Genomic DNA, 27,883 nt, shown 5'->3' on the forward strand with positions numbered 1-27,883 from the left:
GGGGATGCAGACCAGAGAAAGACTTTCGTCTTGTTTACATCAGGGTCCCCCATTTTCAATTCATAGTGACATTTATGACATACACAACATACATGCCATTTATGACATACAGATATACAGTACTGTTACATTTGTGACATACACGATATGCAAATATACAGTACTGTTAAACAGAGATCCTAACAGAAAATATACGAGGGGGTGCTATCAAATGTAATGATTGCGAAATATTTCTGTAATGAGTTGTTTGTCAATATTCCAATGTACAGTTTTGCTTGTACAGTTGTACAGTGTCCCCCACCCACCCACCCCTCCTACCCGACCCCCCCCCCCCCAACCACCTCCAATGTACAGTCCCCCCCCACCTACCCAACCTCCTCCAATGTACAGTTTCTACGTCAAATGTATATACTCTCTTTTCTGGACTCTTTTTGTATCACAAACAATACTGTATTTGCAAATCTGGTATGTCATAAATGTATAGATGTAGCAGTACTGTCTATCTGTATGTCGTGTATGTCATATGTTATGATGAATTGAAAATGGGGGACCCTGATGTAAACAAGACGAAAGTCTTTCTCTGGTCTGCATACCCTTAACAATTGTGTGTATTGAGCTGTACTGTATTGTACCCATTCTGCAATCTGTTAATACAATTTTCAATCAATCAATCAATCAAGACCCGCGTCGCGGGCACTGCATTCCGTTCTCAGAATGGATTTGACTCGAGAGAGATCATCAGCAGGCTATATATGATATTCAGACTCTAGATTTATTTGCAGAGCCAGATGAGATGAGGCAACCTGTGCGATTGGCTCTTGACAACAAATTTTGCACGTACTGTATACAGTATGTGTGTATGCGCGCACTGCGGGAGGTGGCCAGAAGCGCGCAACTAGCCAACTACTATTATTACTACTATATTAATACAGTCTATTCCATTATATAGCTATAGGTGCTGTATGATGACAATACATTTGATTCCTATCTAATTTTGATCCATCGCAAAGCGCTCCAGCGCTTGAATACGGCCGGGGGGCCGGGGGATCCGCTCTATACAATGCAGACCCACGGCTCTCGTATTATAATGAGCCCGCGAGGCGTGTTATTATTAGAGTTAATAATATTGTATATTGTTTACACTGCCTTTTTATTCTATTTTTACTTCTCCACTGTACTATAATTATGTGACCTGTACCTCTATGTCTTCTACTACCTGTACCTCCCCTCCCCCCTCCCCATGCTGCTGAATTTATCTATCTTATGATTCATACAACGTTCAATTAACGTTCGCTAACGTAGAGAAACGTCAGACGTAATTCGAGATACGTCAGACGTACTTCGAGATACTTCCGTACTTTCCGCCAATCAGCGCACATTGTCCTGTCCCGGGAGAAATGTCGTGGGACCGGGCGGAAGTTGCTCAATCTGGAACAATCTCCAGGGCTGCAGCTGGAGGCTACTCCACATTTCCCCATAATGTTGGCATGTTCCTTTAAGAAACAACACGGTCTACTTTTAACAGCTGGCTTGGCAATCAACCTAGACATTCAACACAATGCAAAGTCCAACCCCTCAGGCCTCGAGAAGGAAAGCGATGGCTGTTCAGCGATAAACCTCCCAGACGAGTGGCTGCTTAATCAAGCAGAGTGAATGTGACAGGAACACATGTTACAGTTCGGATGTGACTGAGACGGAGCGGGACACCTGTTTGAAGGATGAGCGACAGTCTCCGGGAAGTAAGTGCCGCGTCGTTACTGGTTCTCCCGAGACTTCTGTTCAGCAAGTTTGCTTTTTATTTGTCACGTCGGTAATACGGTACTGTATGAGCCTCCTGAGAATGTGCTTCATTCAGTAAAAAAAATAAAGTAAGTAAAAGAGTCAAGTCCCAACACTATACAAATATACAGCTAAAGTACGATGAAGTAAAAATGCAGGCAATGAGGTACAAAAAAAAGAAGCAAAATGAGGTATGGATGTGCAAATAAATAGATACATGTCGTGTAGTGTTTAGTGTCTGAAGTGAGTGTTTGTAGTGAAGTGTGCACATGTTTGATTGATTGATTGAAAACTTTATTAACAGATTGCAGAATGGGTACAGTACAGTACAGCTCAATACACACAATTGTTAAGGGGATGCAGACCAGAGAAAGACTTTCGTCTTGTTTACATCAGGGTCCCCCATTTTCAATTCATCAGGACATATATGACATACATGACATACAGATAGTCAGTACTGCTACATCTATATGTGTGGATGGATGGGTTGATGGCCTGGGCCCGGGAGTTCAAAACATTGAATCCCTATGCAAATCAGAGAAAGACTTTGGTCTTGTTTACATCAGGGTCCCCCATTTTCAATTCATAATGAGTTGAAATGAATGAATGCAAATCTGATCCAATCGGATGGGGATTACAAGTTTTGAACTCCTGGGCCCAGGCCTGGGGATAGAAGCTCCTTCTGAGTGTACTGGCCATGAGACTCCAGTAACTAAAGCAAGACAGTGACTAATGTCCCGTCAGTCTTCCTGCATTCTGAGAGGAACACTGGTACCTCTGGTACTGTAAGCTTATATATTCACATGGCGTTCTCTTGACTATCCCTTGGCAAATAGATGTACAGTACATCCCGTCATGCAGTCCTAATAATCACACACACACACACACACACACACACCTTTATTAGTAGCAAATACACTTATCGTTGAAGGAGGATTGTGCGCTATTAACCCGACTCGCCATGCAACTTTAAAACAAAGAGGAAGGGTTGTGTAAAGACTTGCGTCTCATCTGTCAGGGCCCGGACATTCAAGAGACAGATTTCGGTGGTCTTGCTCAACCCACCCAGAGGAGGGTCATCCATTTCTCCAGTGGTGAGACAATGGTGGTGGAGGACGAGGAAGAGGAGGAGGAGGAGGAAGACTATGATTCATCAAGTAGAATAGCCTTCGGAGAACCAACCGACAAGGTGGGAAACGGTCATGATCTCTCACTCTTTACCGCTCTTTCAATTTAATCCAAATATGCTTTCTTTGCATGACGGGAGAAATACCTATTAGCTATACCTGTTGCCAAGACAATGTAATGTAATTAATTAGTGTGACATAAATATCGTACCACATGGCATATGTCTCTCTCTCTCTGTCGCTCTCTGTCTCCTTCGCTCTCTCTCGCTCTCTCTCTCTCTCTCTGCTCAGGCCAGGCTCACATGGAGGAATGTAATCTTTCTAGTTGGGAGGAAGTCGCTGCAGAGTAAGTTATGATGTCACAAGTGTAATTATAGATTTTATATGCAAGACATGTAAGAGGATAATTTAGTCTCTTTTTTAAACACTTTTTATTAACATTTATAGACAAACAAACAAACAACACAACAATGCACCAACATGGGCCCCTTGAATAATTATGGCCTCGTTCAGCCTCTCAGACCCCCATAAGGGTTAGGGTTCGGGGTAGGGTTAGGGTCCCGCCATCCACCCCCAGAAACAGGGCTCCCCCACATCCCAGGTCCGTCCCACGCGGGGCAGAGCACTCAGCGACACTTTTTCTGAATTTTCTTTATTTCTACATAGCTCCGACGCTTCATTGCCACCTCCGTTGGATTTTTCAGTGTTACATTGTATGCTCCACATTGCTCCTAATCCAATCTGCGTGGTGGCCTGGTTAGCCTCTATGTTGGCTTGTAAGCTAGTTTGTATGTTAGCCTGTAGCTTCTCTGCATTGACATTCATGCGCATGCACGCGCTCGGCCAATCAGCGCAAAACGCCAATGCGGAAGCACTCTTCGGCTGCCTTTAATATAGACGCGTCCCGCGAGCTTGTTCTACCTGTTGCATCATTGCCTCGTGTTGAGTCTTTTCCATCAGTGTATTTACTTCATCTGGGGTTGCTTTTCTTTCATTTGTCCTCGTGTTCATTCTTCCTTCTTTCTTTTGTCCTCGTGTTCATTCTTCCTTCTTTCTTTTGTCCTCGAATCTTCACTTTTTATTTCGTTTTGAATTATTTTACTTTCTTTTTTTGATATTCATTGACCGGGAGCGCTTTCATGTGGCTGCTCACCAGAACGCCTCAAACCGGAAGCCCCCATTTAGTCTCTTTTAGTCACTAATTCTTGTTCGTTTTATTTCCCCATCAGCTTGTGATGTCATAGGGGGGAAACTGGCTGGCCTGCTTGGGTTGGATGCTGCCAAATACCAGTACGCCATAGATCATTATCGCCGTGACAACAAGGTAGCGTACATGAACAACACGACTGAAGCCAGCGTCCTACGATATTAGAGTGTTTCCACTGGAACCTCACAGACTATTACACAGATGATCAGGGCCGGCCCTACAATAGCAGATGTCTCTAACTGACTGAAATCAATTAAGTCCAAGTCTGCGCATTCCGAGTCCGAATGCAGTCAATCCTCGAGTCCAAGTCTGAGTCATCGTGCTCAAGTCCAAGTCGAGTCACAAGTCCTGAAAATCAGTCCAGGACTCTGACTCGAGTATTAAAACACTGGTCTACTACTACTACTACTACTACTACTACTACATTTACATTTAGTCTGACTCTTTAATCCAGAACGACTTACAAGTTCTGTACAACAAGTCACCAGGAAGGGAAGGGTACAACTCTGGCAGCTAAGGGTAAATAAGATTGTTTGCCAAACGGTGTCAAACTTGAGTGCTACAGTAATGAGTAGTATAGACACATTAGCATAGTAGGTAGTCATTTAGGCATGGTAGATTACTTAGTAGCAAAGTGCATGATAGTAAAAGACTGTACGAAGGTTAGTCGTTTTTTGTTTTTGTGACCGCTTTGCTTTGCTTCGAATTTTGCTCAAATATCGGACACACTGACTCAGTGTGGAATTTCTTTGGAATAAGCGCAACAAGAATTTTTGTTTAGTAGTTAGTCTACAATATGGTTCTAATTGCTGAACTGAATTGAAGGAGGACCGTGTGGATTCAACCGCTTGAAGTGCTCATCCCAATGGAATTCCCTTTGAGCTCCTCCGATTGGTTAGAAGGGCGAGGCTCTCTGTGAAACATTTGATGGATTTTGATTTGATTTGATGTTTTTTATTTTTGTGTCTTACATACAGGTGTATGCTCAGCCCATATGGGCTTACAAGACACAAACAATAAGTTTATAATAGTATACTTGACAAATTACTTGACAAATGACGACTGACAATAGGTTATATAGACTAACATGGAACATCTCTGCACTGCTGCTACACTGGTCTCTCACAGTAGACAAGAAATGTCGCTAATTAATTTACCATTCACAGTCTCCCAAAAGCAGCAGATGTTTAACTCTTTTACTATCATGCACCATTCTACTAAGGAATCTACCTTGCCTATATTACTACCTACTATGCTAATATATATTTACTACTATGCACTCAAGATTGTAGCACCCAAGTTCAACACTGTTTGACAAACAATCATACTGACCCTTAGCTGCCAGAGTTGTACCCTTCCTGCTGACTTGTTGTACCTGATGAATTGAAAATGGGGGACCCTGATGTAAACAGGACGAAAGTCTTTCTCTGGTCTGCATCCCCTTAACAATTGTGTGTATTGAGCAGTGGCGTCGCGTGGGTAAAATAACAGGGGAAGCCAAAAAAAATTAATTAAAAAAAAATTATTAAATTATTATTTTTTTAAGTCAAGCAGTCACCATGTACACTACAGTATGGCTCGGCGGCCAGTCAAACTTTATTTTTATTTATTTAACAGATTGCAGAATGGGTACAATACAGTACGGCTCAATACACACAATTGTATAAGGGGATGCAGACCAGAGAAAGACGTTTGTCTTGTTTACATCAGGGTCATTAATACTGCTGGAGCATTGGTTCATTTTTGGTCCGATTTTTCCTTGCACGATTTTGCGCGCCGCATGGGAGCAAATTCGAGACACATATTCGATTGCAAAAAGGTGTCCCACGGTCTCCTCTATGGCCGTGAATATTTTCACGCGGATCGGAATCACGGCGCGCCCGTGGGACACTTTTCCGTTTTGGCGAGTTTATTCCACGCTTTCGGTTTTCCTTTTCTAAGCATTGTCGGGGCTACATGTGAATGAGTAAAAGTTGCGGGACGCCCAGATGTTTCCACGATAGAAAGCTCGCGTGGATCCCATAATAGGCTCACTTAATACAGCGTTTTTAAAATCACGCCGACCCTTTCCCCTCGTTTTCGATGATGGAAGTGATTTAGGAAAAGCTTCGGCACGCCGAGAGGTACCCGTGGATTTAATCTTGCGAGGATCGGGGCAATATTCGGCCCGTGGGAGCAGTCACGGGTTAATACAATGTTCAGAGTGCAGAGGGGAGGTGTGCAGAGGGGATGCCACACTCATGATTCTGCTCACAGCCCCATTTTAAACTTTTAAGGTGTGGCAGTCAGCTCGAATCTGATTGGCTAGGATCGGTTTTGGACTCTACATACATGAATCACATGGTTGAGGCTGGAGAAAGAGACCTGCCTCCTCTCCTCTATAGCTGCAGTGAGCACAGTGAGTCTGACAGTGTGTTAGAGGGAGTGAGAAGGAGACGAGGGAGACATTTAAAAAAAATAAAATAAAAAATTATAACAGATTAAAAATAATGTAAACTATATTAAAAAAAATTATATATTTTTTTTATTTCATATTTGATATTAATTCATATTTTAATAGGGAGGCCTGGCTTCCGTTGGCTTCCATAAGGATTCGCCACTGGTATTGAGCTGTACTGTATTGTACCCATTCTGCAATCTGTTAATAAAGTTTTCAATCAATCAAGTACAGAACTTGTAAGTCGCTTTGGATAAAAGCGTTAGCTAAATGGCTAAATGACTAAATGTAACTCTTAACACTTTCACTGCCACGCCGTGTTTTCCTTTTTACCCCCTTGCACGCCACCATCCACTCCAATGTTAACGTTAATATCGCCTAATCTATGTTTTGAATTATGGCTATGTGTCTAATCTGCCCTTCGCTTATCAAAGAATAATTTTCCAGTCAACATTGTCAAGGCAGATTGTTTTTTTATCGCTTCATTTCCGTTTGATAGCATTTTGAAAATCACCCGTTTTCGCGGAAAAAACAACCCATGTCTATGATAATCGCCTTTACTGGAATATTCCAGAACGTTGTCATTTGTCGGCCTATTTATGAATCGTTTTCAAATAAACGCTAGATGATCGATAGTATATGTGTGCGCACGCACGCTGATAATCGCTGCTCTTATTTCCTCATGGCTTTTACAGCCATATCGCATAAACGCTTATATATCCGTGAAAACGAGTCTGATTATCCTAACACCGATAACATAGATTCCTTACCTGAGGTCAGATGGTATCCAAATGGTTTATTCCAATTTCCGATCGCCATTCGAAAAAATCGATAATTGTATTGATCCATCGTGTGTACAGTATAACCCATATTCGCCGTGGCTCAGAGGCTCCAGAATGAACTCTGGTAACCACGGCTGCATCAGTGAGACGTAAAATGTGGAGTCAGAAATCCATTCTCCCATTCACTTTCATTGAGTCCATTCCAAAAGGGTGATTTACCATCTGGGAGACGATCCTTGGATCTTCAACGGTAGGCTTGCGTAATGCAATATGATTTCAGATCGCTAATAAAAAAAAAAAATAGTATACTCGTGACGTGGCATTCAACGGTCGGGGGGTAAACCCGAGAAAAGCCGTGAGTGGCATTCAAAGTGTTAAAAGAACACGCCAACATTTTGGGAAATTAGCTTACCGTCTTCTCCAGAGAGAGACAATAAGATGGATACCAGTTTTCTCTCTGTGCAATCTGGCTGCATGTTAGCCTAGCTTAGCACAATGAATGGAAGCGGACATGGCCGGTTAGCCTAGGCATTGTCCAATTAACACCTCTCCCGAAGGCTAACCGGCCATGTCCGCTTCCATTCATTGTGCTAAGCTAGGCTAACGTGCAGCAGTATCGGAACACATATCTTGTAATCTCATTCACAGATGACGAGCAGCAGCCAAGGCAGTGAAGAGGGCGTCTGCGAGGAGGGGGCAAAGCAAGTCCATCTCTCCCCCAGACAGGGCACTGAAGAGGGGGCAGAGCGAGTCCATCTCTCCCCCAGACAGGGCACAGAATACGGGGCCACGGGCACGATGGGATGTCCTGCTGACGATGGGATGTCACCAAGCCTCCAATGACAAGAAATGTGTTGATAGAAGTGAAGGTTCTCACAACAAAGGCTATCGGGAGGATGCAGAGGATCGCCTGAAATAATAGACCACCACAACACTTCCGGTATTCTGAAATCATAGAGGAGAAAATGTATATGAATGTGGATGAGAGCCTTGACATTAAGGGGTGCTGGAGACATGATCCATCCAATAGACTTGTATACGCCTGAATCTCCTGAACACGGAGCGACCAATCCCAAGTCGTTCTGCACTTTCTCGGGCCGAGCTATAGTCACTTTTCCGCACCTGGCTACTCCCAAACTCTGCGTGCGCAGATTGCCCACGGAGTCTCTCTGGATTGTCCACAGATCTAGGTTTATCAATCTGCGCATGCAGAGTTCGGGAGTAGGTGCAGAAAAGTGCTGATCGACTTGGGATTGGTCTCTCCGTTTTCCTGGAGACTTGGGCGTATAAAGGTCTATTGGATCATGTCTCCATGGGGGACCCTGATGGAAACAAGACAAACGTCTTTCTCAGGTCTGCATCCCCTTAACAATTGTATGTATTGAGCCGTACTGTATTGTACCCATTCTGCAATCTGTTAAATAAAGTTTTCATTCATTCATCCAGCACCCCCACAGCCATAACTAGAACCACTTAATGTCAAGGCTCTCATCCACATTCATAAACTTTCTCCCCACCGCTCTCTCCTCCGTGAGCTCAATGTAACACGGAAGTGCAGTGGGCTATAGCTGTATTTAACTGAGTTGACTGTATAAATGTGGGGTAAATTTGCATACAGTTTGAACAAGTGTTTGCTAACTTTACCAAGGTAAACAACTTTGTACAGCTGCAAATATATTTAAAAATGCACAATTTTGTTAGTCCTTGTATCAAGAGCTAAGGCAACTACGTCATGAAATTGTCTCCATTTCTATTTATTTTTGGATGGTGGGGCTCCACTCCTTTATGTTTGGATCACCGATTGGGCCTCTACGCTGGGAGGATTTGGAGGAAATGACTGTTGGTGGTGTATGGGTGTGTCCAATCTATGTTGAGTTCACATCAATCAAACCCATGTCTCTCGTTTGCCAAATATTAAACGTCCAATCGATTTTTCAATGTTCTCCAACAAGAAGTGTAAAAACAGCCATTTGGTGTTTTATTTATGAATAAAACCAAATAAAATCTGTGCTCAAATGCTGTTTTTTTTCCTTTTGCCAAGTAAAAGAAAGGTTAGTTGTGCTCTGTTTGAGTTACAGCGAATGGAATCTCTGTTCAATTATGTTTTTTGTTTTGAAAAGTGTAAAATAGAAACCGGAAGTGGGCGTGGCTTACCTGAGGTGTTATTCTTTGACTCGGTTGGCTCCGGTCGTGTCTGGATCAACTTTGTAACGCTGCTGGTGCTAAACCACACTGTCAAATAAACACTAAATGGTAAGTCACACGGTTCATGGGAAGTAGAAGAAATAGAAATCAGTTGTTCCTCGACCCTGACAGATGTAGCTCCTTTTTGTTCTAGATAATTTCCCCAAATAAAAGCAACCGTTGACTAGTGTGCCGTTATAACTAGGGGTGTAGCGATGCATCGATTCTAATGTGACTATTCAACTGCATCGATTTGAAAATGTTATTGAAATTAATCGGAATAAAATAAAATGTATTTTTTTGTGTGTATTGTTTTTATTGACCGATAGTCCATTCATGCTGAGTGAATCAGTTCCCCCAGCCATATTTGTGTATTCAAATTTTTTTGGGGAATTAACTGATAGAAAATGTATCGAATCGAATCGTGGTCAAATGAAGAGGTTTCATGATGCATTGAATCGTTGCCTGAATAATCGTAATCGAAATTAATCGTTGTGAGGTCGCATCGTTACACCCCTACAGATTATGGTGGAATGGTTGGTGTAAAGGCAATCCTACGGATAAAATAAACAGGATTTACTAACTATAAAACAAAACAAAAAAGGTTTTGGCAAATTAACAAACTAGAAATTAAGTGCAGTCAAAAACGATACGGTACTGCTCCACCTTCAAGAATCAAGATTGTTTTATGGTCATGTGCACAGTTAAACAGGCAGTTTGCCGTACAATGAAAATCTTACTTTGCTAGTCCGCCCTTCAAACAAAATCACACAATACTTAAAAGAAAATTTACAATTTAAAGCGAGTGCAAAAAAAAGGTAAATAGATCTTTTTTTTAAAAGGATATAAGATATATACAAGGCACAGTGACTGTGAGTAACATTCCGATTCAGCGTTTACAATATAAAATGGAGGTGACAATGGGTCACAGCAGCAGTTAAAAAAGTGTCCTGGGGACAACCTGAACTGAAACTACCTGCCATGTTATAGGAGTGGTTAGGGGGAACATGGGGAGTAGACCGGGTAAGTCTCCATATTGGAATTAATTATGACAATGACATATTAATAAACAGACGATAATAAATACAGATGGATAATAAAAACAGGCAATACAGATACTAATTTCACCCTAGAATTTTGCTCCTACAGTTGGTGATCAAGGATTTAAACTGACCAAAGTATTGAGCCTTAGAGTTTGTTGTATGATGTGTCAGGAGCACAGACGCTAATTAACCAGATCTCCCAAGTTCAGTACAAACTCTAGGTGCTTTAAGTGTGAGAGCCAGTCAATGGAACGTGTCCTATAGGGTCCAGACGTCCACTCCAGCAGACAAGTGAGATAAATTGGGCAATCTCCAATTATGGCTTTATGTAGAAACGGATGCCAATGCAGCTCTCTGCTAGGGAGCACCATCCAACCCTATTATACAGGACACAATGGTGAGTCAAATGTACTTTGTAAATCCATACCGTATATAATCTTCCTGTAAATTATATATTATAATTATTATAGTTCTTTATCATGTTATTGTTGACTCTGACCTCCCTGATGAAACCACTGCCTGCTACGCTTGGCTGGGTAACCAGGTTAAGGTTTCAGGTCACTTCACCGCGGACTAAATGAGCAGGTAAAGCCAGGGCCGTCCTGCCCACTAGGCAGATCAAGCACTGAACTTAGGGCCCTGCCTAATTCAGGGCCCCAACCAATAAGAATTTTATTTGAAAGATCGATTTAAAAAAAAGTTCTCAAAATAACTGCAGAATTAGATAATCATGCCATTCGGATTCAAACCGATCAGGCATTAAGCCACACCTTCCTTAATAGGCCCCAAACAATCAATCTTATTCGAAAAATAGATTTAGAAATATATATTTCTCAAAATGACAGCCGAAATTGTAGTGGAATTCATTCATCAAGGCCCTCTTGGGTCAGGCGGTCAATCAGAGTGTGCCTCAAAATGAAAATCAAACTGAGTGTAGATTCATACTTCTAATTTCATGGGGAACTGCTGTCTAACCTATCCGTGGAAAAGGAACTGCTGATGGCTTTTAAAGAAATACAACTCTAAGTCTGCAGGCCTTGCTCCTCCCACTCAGACCTGGAGTTCAGTTAATCACATGGGAATAAACAATATAGAGTCAAAAGAGAAGGTATTGAGACAGAGCTTAGTTTTCACTTTTGCTGTCGACTGCAATGCAACAATGGAGTTCACATGGGGAGATGAATATGAGGAAAAATAAGTCGGCTTCTGATTACAGGATTCTCATTCAAACCTTTATTTAAGTCTCAGAAATCATTATTTACAATTATGTCAAGATACGCCCGCAGATTTAAAATATACAAGATGAAACACCTGTTAGAAAATAAAGAAGAATCAGTTAAAACAGGTACATTCTGAACTTTAGAACTAACCTGTGGGTCTTGAAGCATAATCCAGTAGATCTGGCTGTAGATCTGTAAATAAATGATCAACCACAAGGGGGAGCCAGTTTACCTGACATCTACTGCTCTTGTGTAGGAGAACGATGTTCCTTAAAAAGACACTTTGCCAGTTTTCAACCTCAGTCCTGTGGTTCTGTCGTGAGGAGGACATGTGATGATCAGTCATGTGACTCAGTAACATGTTCTGTGTCTCGAGAGCTCACAGGCACCCAGAGAAGTTCCTCTCTGAGACAACGAACACGTTGGTGATTTACATGTCCGTTTATCACATGTCCTGCTCACAACAGAACGATCTGTGAAGTACTCCTTTAATCAAGTCATGGGCTTTTAACCAAATACTTCTATTATAAACTAAAGACTCTGGTGTGAAAAATATGAAAATAGTTATGACAAGCAGGGGTTCTCACTCAAATTAGTTACCATAGTCTTTTATAGGTACCTTTTTGACTAAATAGTCTGCCACAAAACTGACAAACAGTTTTTCCTGCATGATGTCCCATGTGGATCGCCAAGTTTCTTTTGTGTGAAATATTTTCCACAAACTGAACTAAATGGTTTCTCTCCAGTATGACTTCTCATAGATCTTACAATATCAATAAGAGTATTTTCAGTCCATAACCCGTGAGCTTCAAGGTGAGGTTTCAAGCTCTCTGTGGATCTAAATGTTTTCCACTGCTCATGCGTCTTTTCAGATCCCCTTCATCTCTGAACAGTTTTCCACAGACTGAACAACTAACTGTTTTCTCTCCAGTATGACTTCTCGTGTCTCTTCAGATGAGACTTTTGTTTAAATCCTTTCCCACAATCTCTACAAATAAATGGCCTTTCTCCTGACCTCATAGATCTTACAATATCAGTATTTTCAGTCCATAACTAAATGTTTTCCACTGTTCATGTGTCTTTTCAGATTCACTTTATGTCTGAACCCTTTTCCACAAACCGAACAACTAAATGGTTTCTCTCCTGTGTGAGTAATCATGTGGGTCTTCAAATTTCCTCTGGTTCTGAACCCTTTTCCACAGACCGAACAACTAAATGGTTTCTCTCCTGTGTGAGTCATCATGTGGCTCTTCAAATGTCCTTTCACAGAGAATCCTTTTCCACAAACTGAACAACTCTCTTGTGTGTGAGTAATCATGTGGTTCTTCAAATTTCCTATGGTGCTGAACCCTTTTCCACAAACCGAACAACTAAATGGTTTCTCTCCTGTATGACTTCTCATATGTATGACCAAATGTGAGGTAGTACTAAATGTCCTGCCACAAACAATACATGAGAATACATGTGAAGTTAAGTGAAGTTTCAAGCTCTCTGTGGGATCTAAATGTTTTCCACAAAGACCACAATCACTAGGATGGACTTTAATATGGGACCCTAAAGAATTCTTACTAGAAAAACATATCCCACACACTTTACAGGTAAAACTTTCAGATAGAATATTGTTTGATAATTTCACCTCATGGGACGAAACCACCGAACTCTTGAACTTGTTGCTGTTAGACAAACTCTGTCCTTTGTTGCTCTGTGTCTTCTTCAATGTCAGTAAACCTGGATGAGGTTCACCAGGCTCCCACTCATCACTGTCCTCAGTCTCGGCTCCAGAATAGTCTGAAGAGTGAAGCTGGCCATCTCTAGTTGGTTCTAAATCACCAGCTGGGTCTAGGTTACTGGCTGGTTCCGATAGTCCACAGTCCTCTCCATCGGGTTCTGTTTTCATCTGTTCAGTTGACGTGCTGGGTAAAGAGTAAGCCTCTCTGTTTCTCTCCCTCTGGGTTTGAAGAGGCTGGAAGGGCTGAGCGTTCTCTCGGTCATCTTCACACTTCACTGGGTGAACTGTGGTCTTGGATAGATCAGCTTCTTCCAGCCCTTGATGTAGTTCAACTTTAATCCGTAGGAGCTCTGGGTCCTGGGTTGGGCTGAGCTGTGAGGACAGAGTATTCTCACCATCATGTTCATATTTCACAGGGTGTGAGGTCATCTTGGAGTCATCAGCGTCCTCTAGATCTTCAATTAGTTCCTCCTGTTCCTCTTTAATCTGTAGGAGCTCTGGGTCCTGGGTTTGGCTGAGCTGTGAGGACAGAGTATTCTCACCATCATGTTCATATTTCACAGGGTGTGAGGTCATCTTGGAGTCATCAGCTTCCTCTAGATCTTCAATTAGTTCCTCCTGTTCCTCTTTAATCTGTAGGAGCTCTGGGTCCTGGGTTTGGCTGAGCTGTGAGGACAGAGTATTCTCACCATCATGTTCATATTTCACAGGGTGTGAGGTCATCTTGGAGCCATCAGCGTCCTCTAGATCTTCAATTAGTTCCTCCTGTTCCTCTTTAATCTGTAGGGCCTCTGGGTCCTGGGTTTGGTTCAACCATGAGGACTGAGGTTTCTCTTCATCATGTTCACTCTTCACAGAGACAGGATTGAATGTGAACCTTATGATATCAGCCTCCTGCAGACCTTGGAGCTGCTCTCCCTCCTGACTGGTCCAGAGTTCCTCCTGTTCCTCTTTAATCTGTAGGAACACCGGCTCCGCCTGGCTCAGACTGGGGCTCCTCTCCCGCTGCTCAGAGGGAACCTCATCTACAGAGAGCTGTGGGGGGTCTAGAGAGGAAAAGTGTATTTCAGAATCAGAAACACTTAATGCCGTGGTATACAGTACCTACAAGCAATTTGCCTGGATGCAGCAACAGACCAACACTAAACTCAGACACAGGACAAGACTACAGATTAACATCTGCCATTGACATTAATAGTTGCCCGATTGCCCAGGTGTCACGTACGTGGGTAGTTCATTATCATTATTGCCATATATTTTAACACCATGTAACATCAGGTGAGTATATGTAATGTGTAGTTTTCTATGTGTGATGTTGTGTCATCTCCTAATCTCCTGTTTCTGTTTCGCAGATGCCACTCATCTCCCTGATTGGATTGGTTGCACCCCATTGATGCACCTTCAGACAGGCAGTGGAGATGGGTGGATAATAGAATGGGAGATGACACACATCGGGGCGCCTCATTCTGTCAATTGCCAGTGACCAGAGTGGAGTGGGGTTGCCATTGTTTGCCACTGTTGTGGAACGATACTGTGCTTATCTACTGCTTCGTGTGGACTAAGTACTAAGTATATGTATATAGATATTGTTGGCCTCTGCGCCACTTCTCCATTGGAGTGAGCATTCTCTTGTTGGCTTTAGGCCTATTTCCACTGAGTGTGGACTTGTACCTTTGGTACCTTTTGCTGGGGGTTTCTCATTACCAACCTCTGGCTGGTTGGTTAGCGTCTGTGGGCGCTTATTTAGTTTACTTTGTATTATACTTACCTTGTTTGTTCTCCCATTACCCTTCTCCCTGTTTGTTAATTGTTTGTGGGTTGTTTTTTCCCTTTGTTACATAGGTTTGAATTCCTGCCACAGGATAATAAATATAATTTACTATTTTGAAAAGCGCCTTGTGTTTATTTTCTTACCTGCCCGGGACCGTGCTTAGTGCACTACTGGAGCGGGCTGGTTTTCATATACAGCCCGCTTCAGCTTATATTTTATATAATAATAATAATAATAATAACTTTATTTGTATAGCACTTTTCATACAGAGGTTGCAGTTCAAAGTGCTTCACAACAGTAAAAAATACAGGCATAAGCGAGCATAAAAAGATAGACAGGTAGAATCACAGTGTTTCACATTAGGATCTAGCATCCCAATAGGCTCTCCGCTTACAGTTTTCAGTAACACAAATAGTAAAAATAGTTTAAAATGATTCAGTTTAAAAATAGTAAAATACAAATAAAATAAAATAAAAATTATAAAATAGAACGGACATAAAAAATACAGGCATGAGCGAGCATAGCAAGATATGGCAATTGACAACAATGCATAAAGTTTACAGACAATCCATGCTGATTGATCTGCCATAAGCAAGTGAAAGTTTACAGACAATCCATGCTGATTGATCTGCCATAAGCAAGTGAAGACAGTCTGTTCTAACAAACCAAACTGCCATGTATTAAAGTTTACAGACAATCCATGCTGATTGATCTGCCATAAGCATAGTGTTTCTACTAACAGCCAGGACACAGTTAACCTGGTTCTACAGCCAGGACACAGTTAACCTGGTTCACATTAGGATCTAGCATCCTAATAGGCTCTCTATTCAGTAATTAAAAGTTTTATATAGTCAATAGACTTTAGTATGCGACACAGGGCAAGTCAAATAAATATTAGGGCAGGTGTAGTTTGCCTTCTGGTTAGAGATGGGTACCTTTCACATTTGAACCGATACCGGTACCTGTGAATCGATACCGGTACCCAACGGTACCTTTTTTCGGTACTTTAGTCTCAAGAAATCCAAACTTCAAATAACTACAATTTCAACAGTTTTCGGCTTGTCATTGCTCCGACTGCTTTGTTGTTGAATCAAGTCAAATCCTAGGTAAGCATATATTGTGCGTGTGAACGTTGACATGAAAAGAAAAAAGTAAAAAAAAAAAAAAAAAAAAAAAGTAAAGTAAAGTAAAAAAATAATAATAACGTTTTTTTATTTTTTTTTCGGTTTCTCACTTGATTCGATACTCGGTAGTACCGACGTGTTTCGGTTCGGTACCTCAAAAGTACCGAATTCGGTACCCATCCCTACTTCTGGTTGCACCCGAGTGTGCTTAGTGTGTGTGTGCGCTTAGTGTGTGTGTGCTTAGTGCTTAGTGTGTGTGTGCTTAGTGTGTGCTTAGTGCTTAGTGTGCTTAGTGCTTAGTGCTTAGTGCGCTTAGTGTGCGTGCAGGGGAGCTGTCCATTTTCTATGTGGTGCTGAAATTTGCGCACCAATGCTCAGCTTTTGCTTCCCCCACCTGCTGGTGCAGAAGCAGAGGTGGATCTCTGGTCATTGTGTTTGTAATACAATGTTCTAATTCCCCCAAATACTGTCTGTTAAATTAACCCTGGGCACTTACTGCTGCCAAATGCTGGAGAGCTAACGGCTGGTGAACTTGAGAACTGTTAGAACTGTCTGACTCTTAATAACAAACACTGTTAGGATGGACTGTCTGACTCTTAATAACAAACACTGTTAGGACTGTCTGACTCTTAACACTGTCCCGGCCAACCACGTATGTATACGTTATTGGGCTCCATGCTTAAAGGGCCAACCACATATATATACACGTTATTGACTAATTTTTGCTTTTATTCCATTTTAATATCCTACTCAATGTCACAGAGCTGTATGTTGGCTGGAAAATGCCTTTGGGATTCGGAAAAGTGCAATACCGGCCAGATCCTGGTAGTGGCGCTGTCTCGAGAATGGAGTAATCCTTGTTTCAGACCTGGTGTCACTTTCTTTTCATTCCGGGTACATTTTTCTGTTAGCCTGAAGCTATGGCTTCAACCGATCGCCTGGAATACTTATTGCGACGCCGAATTCAGTATGCAGTAAAGGAATATAGCATCAGCCAATGGACATATATCGATCTACCAGATGACGATCAATAACTGGGAAATTATTTTTGGAATCCAACCGGCCACAGGTAAGAGCGATTTGACGTACATTTCAGCCTGATCGGGCCTTGTTCTCATAGCCAAACCCCCGATCAGCGCATGTTGTAATAACGAATTCCGTTATTGGTAATCAATAATCAGAAATGACTTCCCCCGCCCCCTCCATGCATTCATGGTGGACCATGATACCGATCATATGCATTTTTATTTTTAACTGTAGCTTGGGCCGAAACGCCAATCGATTTAATGTCATTAGCTTAGCGCCCTATAACTAGCTTTGCAGGAATTACCCTAGACCAATCTGGTATATAGTTCATATTCACGACGCTATAAAATGGGAACGTATTGATGAAAAAATTATGCAAACATTATGCAAACATGGTCACATGCGCTGCTCGCAGTGCCCTCCCCCTCACAGACCCGTCTTGTCACAGACCAGTCTCATTCGCACCGAAGATAGCAAGCGTGCAGGTCCTCTTTTAACATCACTGAAGCATTAAACAATAGCCCAATAAACTATTCACTTTAGTTTAATACACGAGGCCTTGTCTAACGTTATCTAGCTGGCTAGCTACTGATAGCTCATAACATCATTGAAATTCGTTTTTGCAGCTGTGGCTAACGTTAATAACGCTAATAGCTAGCTACCGTTCTTCGGTTGGCTACCTAGCAACTGTAGCTAGCTAATACGGGCTGTGCTGGCTGGCTTTAATTCGCAATGGAGTGGAGCTAACTAACTGTACAAATCGATGTGATTGGCTGAGACTGTATTTTGTACGGTTGGCTGCCTGGCTGTTGTGGATTCGGGCAGCTAACATCAACTCAACGTCAACACTCTGTTGACACTGAGCTAGTTTGCCGACAGCAATGTAACAAACAATATGGTCCGTGCGGAACCCTTATCCCCAACACATAGTTCCGTGTGTGAATAATGTTGAGCCACCACAAAAGATGAATCCAAAGTTGAATCCAGTAAGAATAGTACTAGGCTATATCACACATCGTTGCAAGTAGATTACATTAGCAAAATGCCCTTTTGACATGTGTAGCCTACATATTCATAATCATGAATGTTTATTTGGAAGTATTTTATATTCTGTACTTAGTTTTAAAGTGGTCAGACAGTTTCCTCTGTGTGTAATACAGACACTCTTCTTCACACATTCATAAATAACACTTACAGAAAAGCTTATTGTGCACTGTAATAAGTTTTGTTCAATGGGGGATTTTTTTTATGTACCGAATACCGTGGTATTTTTGCCCAAGGTTATTGTACCCTCAAAATGTCATACCGGCACATGCCTAGTCTAAACTATAGGCTACCGCTACACTATAGGTCTACAGTACACTATACTATAGTTTAAGGCTACTTTCACTGTTTTACTGCATTACAGTACTGTTTTTTTTTTAACAACAGATGTATGTTTATTTTGCAGCAATTCTTTGTCATTGCCGCCATCTTTAGTGTTACATCCCCTCACACTCCAGTTCTCAGGCTGCAGCTGGTTTAAAAGCTAAAGTAAACCGGCTTCTCTGCTGGCTGTGGCTCCAGAGGAGTTGAACAGTTCTGGCTCTGCTAGTTTATTTTCGATCTTTTGGCGCTTTTTTGGTGGACAAACCACCGCATATGTGCACTGTGACTCGTCACTGGAGTCTAGTTCTGCTAGCACACATAGCCTACTGTGTACAGACGGTTTCAAAATGTATTTTAAATTAGAAAGCAAACAAAATAAATGGACAAGAGAAAAAGAAATCTGAATTTGGTCAGTATTGTCATTTGGACAAGCAAAGCCATTACGTTAAGTTGCAGGCAAGAAAGACAAGTCTGTCCACTGTCTCTGGTTTTAAAACTGCCCTGTTACAGGTAAAAAAAAAAAAAAAAAACGATTTTTCGATTTTTTTCTCCGATATTCGATATCGATTATTAAAATATATCGCGATATTTATCGTTATCGTTATATCGCCCAGCCCTACAGGCCAATACAAATTAAGTAGCCAGCTTGTTTTGTTCTAATCCCTCAAAGAAGACGTGGTTAACTAAGTAATTAAAATGTTACCAAATACCCAACGATTTTAATTCAAGCACTTTTGAGACCATATAGTGGCAACCCCTGAACATGGTCCAACGACATCCAGGACTCTGAGGCTATGGTTAGACTAGTGTATTCCTGGCGTTTTTTTATACGTTTTTGACGACGTATGATGTCCTATCTACACAGAAACGCGTTTTTTGGCGTTTTTTTGTGGATACGGCTGAAACGCAAAATTGTGTTTGCGTTTGGAGATACGCAAAAAAAACGAGTCGACAACAGCGTGTAGTCAGCACGCTAGCCGTTGTTGCGAAAACGCCCATGCGCAGTAGATACCATCTGCGTGCCCTTCCGGTGACAATGACAACAGTGTGTGTGTTTGGGACAGAGCTCCGTGTCCCAAATAGCTTCAGCTACCATGTGTTGTCAAGTTATTGTTATAAGGACCCCAGTCCAAGCTACAACAGTCTGCATTCCCTTAACAATTGTTTGTATTGAGCCGTATTGTATTGTACCCATATGCAATATGTTAAATAAAGTTTACATCCATTCATTCTGCTAGCATTACCGATAGCATGAGCAGCTGGCTAACGTGAGCTATCAGGATTCAGACCCTGTTAGCTCAGAGTTCCTCTTTCAACTTAACAAGCATTAAACAAAATGGCCCAGTCATCTATTCACCTTTGTTTAATACACACAGCGTTGTCTCTAATGTTATCTAACTACTGATAGCTCGCGATATCATCAGTTTTGTTGCTGGCTAAGTAGCGTGAGCTAACGTTAGCTTCTAGCCACAATGCTATATTGTTATAATGGCATACTCCATTGACGTTAGCATGCAGCTAACAATGCTACCGAGCGTTTTTTAGACTAAAACTATCCGCTCTTGGTGGTCACTTGTGTTGATGTTAGTTTTGTTTCATCAACAAATGACAAGCAGAACACACAGTGAATGTATCCGTTTTGTTTATTGCACTTTTATTAGGCTTTGCTGGAAAATTATTGCTGCATTGAGTAAACAAGATGGTGGCGCGGCATAGGCTGCCTTATTGACATTTCTTTGGTGGAGCTTCCACCAGGAAGTGTATTGGCACATTCGTTCTGATTGGTTGAAATTGCCTTCATGTTTGCCACCTACTGCCACCTACTGCTTTGGCAGTGTACTACATCAGTGTGCTTGGCTGACAAAAACGAAAAAAAAACGAAAGTGTGACTCGAGGCGCATGACGTTGCGGCGATACGCGGCGATGCGTATAAGAAAACAATACGAAGATGATACGAAAGGTGTAACCTCAGCCTGAGTCAGTGGCCAAAACGGTGTTTCCTTTTAACTTGGACATGCAAACGTAATCATTAGAAAATACAACGTTGCTGTTTCCCCCCAGTGTAACCAAGGCCTGAGGCGTCGTTTCAGTAAAAGCCAAGGTACTGCAAGGAGGGAGGATGGGGGTGAAGGGGGGGTTTCCCCCTTGGCGGATTTTTTTGTTTTTGTTGTCAAATCAGTTGTGCAATAGTCACTTTTGGTGAGTTGTTTCTATAGTACAATTCACTTATATGACAGGCAGGTGGACCTGGTTAAACTTAAATTTCCTTAGAAACAAAACAAAACATTACAGATTTAGCTACTCTATAATATGCAATTTGGTGGATGCCTTTTTTTTTTTTTTTTTTTTACAAGTTATCCGTTTCATTGAGCTACACAGGACTACAAAAGCATTTAGTATAGCAATGTGTCAACAGACTAAAGCAGGGAACCACAATATTTTGCATACAAATTATGCTGAATGTAATATCACTGTCTATTATTTTCTTGCAATTGAGCCCATTTTCATTAGGTACGGTTTTGAGGTGTGTTCAACAGAATGTATGTAGTATCACAAAAACACGTTCACAAAATGTATGGGTTACTGAATGCTGAACTGCACTGTTATAATCACTAAGCCATTGTAAGACCTTACCTGTGTCCCTGTATCACTTGTCTCTGCTGCCCTTTGACTAAAAAACGTCCCTATGTCCATTTTCCTTTTTCTTTCTGGCGGCATATTTCATTTGAGTTAGTCACCGTCCTGGTGACTCGTCTCGTTGTTCTTGGGTCATATTATTAACTTGAGATCACAAACCTGTTGTGTGTGTCTTCATCTCAGGCTTCAGACCATCCAGCTGTTGCTCAATCTCCTTCATGCTCTTCTGTGGTTCTTTCTCAGCAGCTGCATCTCAGTCGATCGTTGGCTCAGTATTTGTACTTTCAAGACTTTTTCAAAGCATCAACGGAGCTACTAGCTAGTTAGCTTCGAAGCTAAAACCACACAGCGACAGCGTGCTATGTTTTTACGCGCACTAGTTCGACGTCACGTGTGCGCCCGAGCTGGTCTTCTTCTTCTTCAGTTTTGTATAACAGCGGTTGGCAATCAACTTTTAAATGTGCATTACCGCCACCTGGTGGTACCTTCGCACACCAAGAAAAAAACAACAACTAAATCCACACTAATCTGTCTCTCTTAAAGCAGGCCTGAAAACCTACTTATTTCGAAAGGCCTTTGATTGCTTTTTCTTGTGCTGTTGTTCTTAATTTTCTGTTTATACTATATTTGTAACTGTTCTATTTTTATTCTGTATTTTATTTGATTATTATTAATAATTATTATTTTATTTTGTTTTAACTATGTTTTAACCCTGTCGCACTTTGGGATCCTAGTGAACAAAAAGTGCACTACAAATACAATTTATTATTATTATTATTAGTTAGATTCCCTCTCCTCCCGGCAGCGTGTCTCCTTGAGCAAGACACTTAACCCCTAATTGCTCCAGATGAGCAGGTTGGCACCTTGCATGGTTGCCTCCACCATCAGTGTGTGAATGTGTGAGTGAATGGGTAAAAAAATGTAAGGAACAAATTGTAAAGCGCTTTGGATAAAAGCACTATATAAATGCACCATTTACCATTTACTCTGGAGAAGACAATAATAAGCACATTTCCCAATAATGTTGGCATGTTCCTTTAAGAAACAACACAGTCTACTTTTAACAGCTGGCAATCAACCTAGACATTCAACACAATGCAAAGTCCAACCCCTCAGGCCTCAAGAATGAAAGCGATGGCTGTTCAGCGATAAACCTCCCAGACGAGTGGCTCCTACATTGCCCATGTTGCACCTTTACGCTACTGTGTCTGTTGTCGGTTTCAACACTCATGACTCGTCTACATCCTGCATTCTGATTATTTATTTCTTCTTAATCAAGCAGAGTGAATTTGAATTTATGCAAATAAATGACATGTCGTCAGCTTGTGACTGCAACTTGTTCTTGTTCGCGGACGACTCAGCCCTGCTAGTCTCTGACAAGAACAAGTTACAGGTTGAAAAAACCCTCAGCTCAGAACTAACTTGGCAGAATCTGCACCTGGCTCACTGACAACAAACTATCATTACACCTGGGTAAAACAGAGTCCATTCTCTTCGGATCAAATAACAAACTCAGCAAGACCGACGGCTTCTCAGTTACAGTGGGAGACAATATTGTCACAAGGAAAGATGAAATTACATACCTAGGTTCCATCCTAGAGGCAAATCTTTCTTGTGACAAAATGGCATCCAAGGTAATAAAAAAAGTCAACCAACGAACTAGATTCTTGTACCGGATCTCCTCTCTGGTAATCAAGAATACCCTGAAGACTCTGGCAGGAGCACTCATTCAAGGGTACTACGACTATGCTTGCAACTCATGGTACCAAAGCACCTCAAGGCTCAAAGGCGCTAAAAACAAGATTACAAACATCACAAAACAAACTGGTCAGACTTCTACTTGACCTTACCCCTAGAACCCACCTCACCCCTGCCCACTTTGACTACCTAGGATGGCTTAGAGTAGACAACAGAGTACAGCAACTTGCAATGGGCCTGGTCTACAAGATACACTATACGACTAAGATACCCATGTACATGTCAAAATACTTCCCAAAGGTCAGTGAATACCACAACCACAACACCAGAGGAAGCTCAACAAATCATGTTAAACCCAGATTATGCTCAAACAAGGGACTAAACACGTTTCGCAATTATGCCACATCAATGTAGAACGCCCTACCAAAAGCTGTAAAGGAATGTGAATCCCTACCCACATTCAAAACCGCTCTTAAAGAGCACCTACGGGAGGCTGCAATTTGAAACTGGCCACCGTAAATGTCCAAACCCCCCACCCCCTCCTAATAGCCAGTCTCCTCCCCACCGTATGTATACTTCTCTCCCACCCACCCACCCCCTCCTAATGTACAGTCCCCTCCCCATCATATGTATATACTCTGTCAGGATCTATGGGTAACAGTACTGTATATTTGCATATCGTATATGTCACAAATGTAACAGTACTATATACCTGTATATCATGTATGTCCCTATGCCATAAATGTCATGATGTCATATATGTTGTGTATGTCATAAATGTCACTATGAATTGAAAATGGGGGACCCTGATCTAAACAAGACAAAAGTCTTTCTCAGGTCTGCATCCCCTTAACAATTGTGTGTATTGAGCTGTACGTATTGTACCCATTCTGCAATCTCTTAAATAAAGTTTTTATTCATTCATTCATTCATTCATTCATTCACAGGAACACATGTTACAGTTCGGATGTGAGACGGAGCGGGACACCTGTTTGAAGGATGAGCGACAGTCTCCGGGAAGTAAGTGCTGTCGTTACTGGTTCTCCCGAGACTTCTGTTCAGCAAGTTTGCTTTTTATTTGTCACATCGGTATATAAGGTACATGTACATTACAGTGAAATGCTTGGTTCTGGCTGTATGAGCCTCCTGAGAATGTGCTTCATTCAGTAAAAATAAACGGGTAAGTCTCCATATTGGAATGAATTATGACAGACATATATTAATAAACACAAAGCACAAAGACGATAATAAATACAGATACTAATTTCATCCTAACATTTTGCTCCTACAGTTGGTGATCAAGGATTTAAACTGACCAAAGTATTGAGCCTTAGAGTTTGTTGTATGATGTGTCAGGAGCACAGACGCTAATTAAGCAGATCTCCCAAGTTCAGTACAAACTCTAGGTGCTTTAAGTGTGAGAGCCAGTCAATGGAACGTGTCCTATAGGGTCCAGACGTCCACTCCAGCAGAGAAGTGAGATAAATTGGGCAATCTCCAATTATGGCTTTATGTAGAAACAGATGCCAATGCAGCTCTCTGCTAGGGAGCACCATCCAACCCTATTATACAGGACACAATGGTGAGTCAAATGTACTTTGTAAATCCATACCGTATATAATCTTCCTGTAAATTATATATTATTATAGTTCTTTATCATGTTATTGTTGACTCTGACCTCCCTGATGAAACCACTGCCTGCTACGCTCGGCTGGGTAACCAGATTAAGGTTTCAGGTTACTTCACCGCGGACTGAATGAGCAGGTAAAGCCAGGGCCGTCCTGCCCACTAGGCAGATCAAGCACTGAACTTAGGGCCCTGCCTAATTTAGGGCCCCAACCAATCAGAATTTTATTTGAAAGATCGATTTTAAATAAAGTTCTCAAAATAACTGCAGAATTAGATAATCATGCCATTCGGATTCAAACCGATCAGGCATTAAGCCACACCTTCCTTAATAGGCCCCAAACAATCGATTAAGATTTAAAATAGATTTAAAATAGATTTAGAAATATATATATATATTTCTCAAAATGACAGCCGAAATTGTAGTGGAATTCATTCATCAAGGCCCTCTTGGGTCAGACGGTCAATCAGAGGGTGCCTCAAAATGAAAATCAAACTGAGTGTAGATTCATACTTCTAATTTCATGGGGAACTGCTGTCTAACCTATCCGTGGAAAATTAACTGCCAATGGCTTTTAAAGAAATACAACTCTAAGTCTGCAGGCCTTGCTCCTCCCACTCAGACCTGGAGTTCAGTTAATCACATGGGAATAAACAATATAGTCAAAAGAGAAGGTATTGAGACAGAGAGCTTAGTTTTCACTTTTGCTGTCGACTGCAATGTAACAATGGAGTTCACATGAGAAGATGAATATGAGGCAAAATAAGTCGGCTTCTGATTACAGGATTCATTCAGACCGTTATTTAAGTCTCAGAAATCATTATTTACAATTATGTCAAGATACGCCCGCAGATTTAAAATAAACAAGATGAAACACCTGATAGAAAATAAAGAAGAATCAGTTAAAACAGGTACATTCTGAACTTTAGAACTAACTTGTGGGTCTTGAAGCATAATCCAGTAGATCTGGCTGTAGATCTGTAAATAAATGATCAACCACAAGGGGGAGCCAGTTTACCTGACATCTACTGCTCTTGTGTAGGAGAACGATGTTCCTTAAAAAGACACTTTGCCAGTTTTCAACCTCAGTCCTGTGGTTCTGTCGTGAGGAGGACATGTGATGATCAGTCATGTGACTCAGTAACGTGTTCTGTGTCTCGAGAGCTCACAGGCACCCAGAGAAGTTCCTCTCTGAGACAACGAACACGTTGGTGAGTTACATGTCTGTTTATCACATGTCCTGCTCACAACAGAACGATCTGTGAAGTACTCCTTTAATCAAGTCATGGGCTTTTAACCAAAGACTTCTATTATAAACTAAAGACTCAGAAAATAGAAATTGGTGTGAAAAATATGAAAATAGTTATGACAAGTAGGGGTTCTAACTCAAATTAGTTACCATAGTCTTTTATAGGTACCTTTTTGACTAAATAGTCTGCCACAATACCGACAACAGTTTTTCCTGCATGATGTCTCATGTGGATCGCCAAGTTTCTTTTGTGTGAAATATTTTCCACAAACTGAACTAAATGGTTTCTCTCTAGTATGACTTCTCGTGTCTCTTCAGATGAGACTTTTGTTTAAATCCTTTCCCACAATCTCTACAAATAAATGGCTTTTCTCCTGTATGACCTCATAGATCTTACAATATCAGTATTTTCAGTCCATAACTAAATGTTTTCCACTGTTCATGTGTCCTTTCAGATCCACTTTATGTCTCTCCTGTATGACTTCTCATGTGGCTCTTCAAATTTTCTCTGGTTCTGAACCCTTTTCCACAGACCGAACAACTAAATGGTTTCTCTCCTGTGTGAGTCATCATGTGGATCTTCAAATGTCCTTTAGTACTACATGTCCTGCCACAAACAATACATGTTGTGTGAGTTTGTGAAGTTAAGTGAAGTTTCAAGCTCTCTGTGGGATCTAAATGTTTTCCACAAAAACCACAATCACTAGGATGGACTCTAATATGGGACCCTAAAGAATTATTACTAGAAAAACATATCCCACACACTTTACAGGTAAAACTTTCAGATAGAATATTGTTTGATAATTTCACCTCATGGGACGAAACCACCGAACTCTTGAACTTGTTGCTGTTAGACAAACTCTGTCCTTTGTTGCTCTGTGTCTTCCTCAATGTCAGTAAACCTGGATGAGGTTCACCAGTCTCCCACTCATCACTGTCCTCAGTCTCAGTTCCAGAATAGTCTGAAGAGTGAAGCTGGTCATCTCTAGTTGGTTCTAAATCACCAGCTGGGTCTAGGTTACTGGCTGGTTCCGATAGTCCACAGTCCTCTCCATCGGGTTCTGTTTTCATCTGTTCAGTTGACGTGCTGGGTAAAGAGTAAGCCTCTCTGTTTCTCTCCCTCTGGGTTTGAAGAGGCTGGAAGGGCTGAGCGTTCTCTCGGTCATCTTCACACTTCACTGGGTGAACTGTGGTCTTGGAGAGATCAGCTTCTTCCAGCCCTTGATGTAGTTCATCTTTAATCCGTAGGAGCTCTGGGTCCTGGGTTGGGCTGAGCTGTGAGGACAGAGTATTCTCACCATCATGTTCATATTTCACAGGGTGTGAGGTCATCTTGGAGCCATCAGCTTCCTCTAGATCTTCAATTAGTTCCTCCTGTTCCTCTTTAATCTGCAGGGCCTCTGGGTCCTGGGTTTGGTTCAACCGTGAGGACTGAGGTTTCTCTTCATCATGTTCACTCTTCACAGAGACAGGGTTGAAAGTGAACTTGATGATATCAGCCTCCTGCAGACCTTGGAGCTGCTCTCCCTCCTGACTGGTCCAGAGTTCCTCCTGTTCCTCTTTAATCTGTAGGAACACCGGCTCCGCCTGGCTCAGACTGGGGCTCCTCTCCCGCTGCTCAGAGGGAACCTCCTCTACAGAGAGCTGTGGGGGGTCTAGAGAGGAAAAGTGTATTTCAGAATCAGAAACACTTATATATTGAAATTCTTTATTTGGAATTACCCCTTGAGATGAACCATCTCGTTTTCAAGGGGGTCCACAGTTTACAAAATACATAAATTATTATGTATTAAACATAACAAAACAAAAGAAGCAAACACAAAACAAGATAAAATTAATAATAAACAGGTTCAAACAACATCAAACAAGAGGAAC

The 27,883-nt window shown here is 41.6% G+C and overlaps 1 protein-coding gene across 2 annotated transcripts; it reads left to right on the forward strand.

Annotated features, from left to right (window-relative positions):
- Nucleotides 1-1,611: 1,611 nt before the first annotated feature.
- LOC311229061 (protein FAM177A1) lies at nucleotides 1,612-9,752 on the forward strand. Of its 2 annotated transcripts, none has more exons than XM_084315071.1 (5): nucleotides 1,612-1,739; nucleotides 2,798-2,968; nucleotides 3,198-3,252; nucleotides 4,136-4,230; nucleotides 7,981-9,752. In XM_084315071.1, the coding sequence occupies exons 1-5, from the start codon at nucleotides 1,719-1,721 to the stop codon at nucleotides 8,173-8,175; spliced, it is 537 nt and encodes a 178-aa protein (XP_084171197.1). In that variant the 5' UTR covers nucleotides 1,612-1,718; the 3' UTR covers nucleotides 8,176-9,752. The 2 variants fall into 2 exon arrangements, with proteins under 2 accessions (XP_084171197.1, XP_084171198.1); XM_084315072.1 differs by lacking the exon at nucleotides 1,612-1,739 and adding an exon at nucleotides 1,768-1,868.
- Nucleotides 9,753-27,883: the final 18,131 nt, after the last annotated feature.

Source organism: Notolepis coatsorum (genome assembly GCF_963971535.1).
Source record: "Notolepis coatsorum genome assembly, chromosome: 5".
Classification (NCBI taxonomy): domain Eukaryota; kingdom Metazoa; phylum Chordata; class Actinopteri; order Aulopiformes; family Paralepididae; genus Notolepis; species Notolepis coatsorum.

Coding starts and splice junctions, on each gene's coding strand:
- LOC311229061 (XM_084315071.1), top strand. CDS start 1,719: ATGAGCGACAGTCTCCGGGAA. Junction 1,740..2,797: donor TGAGCGACAGTCTCCGGGAA/GTAAGTGCCGCG, acceptor CTCATCTGTCAG/GGCCCGGACATTCAAGAGAC. Junction 2,969..3,197: donor TCGGAGAACCAACCGACAAG/GTGGGAAACGGT, acceptor CTCTCTGCTCAG/GCCAGGCTCACATGGAGGAA.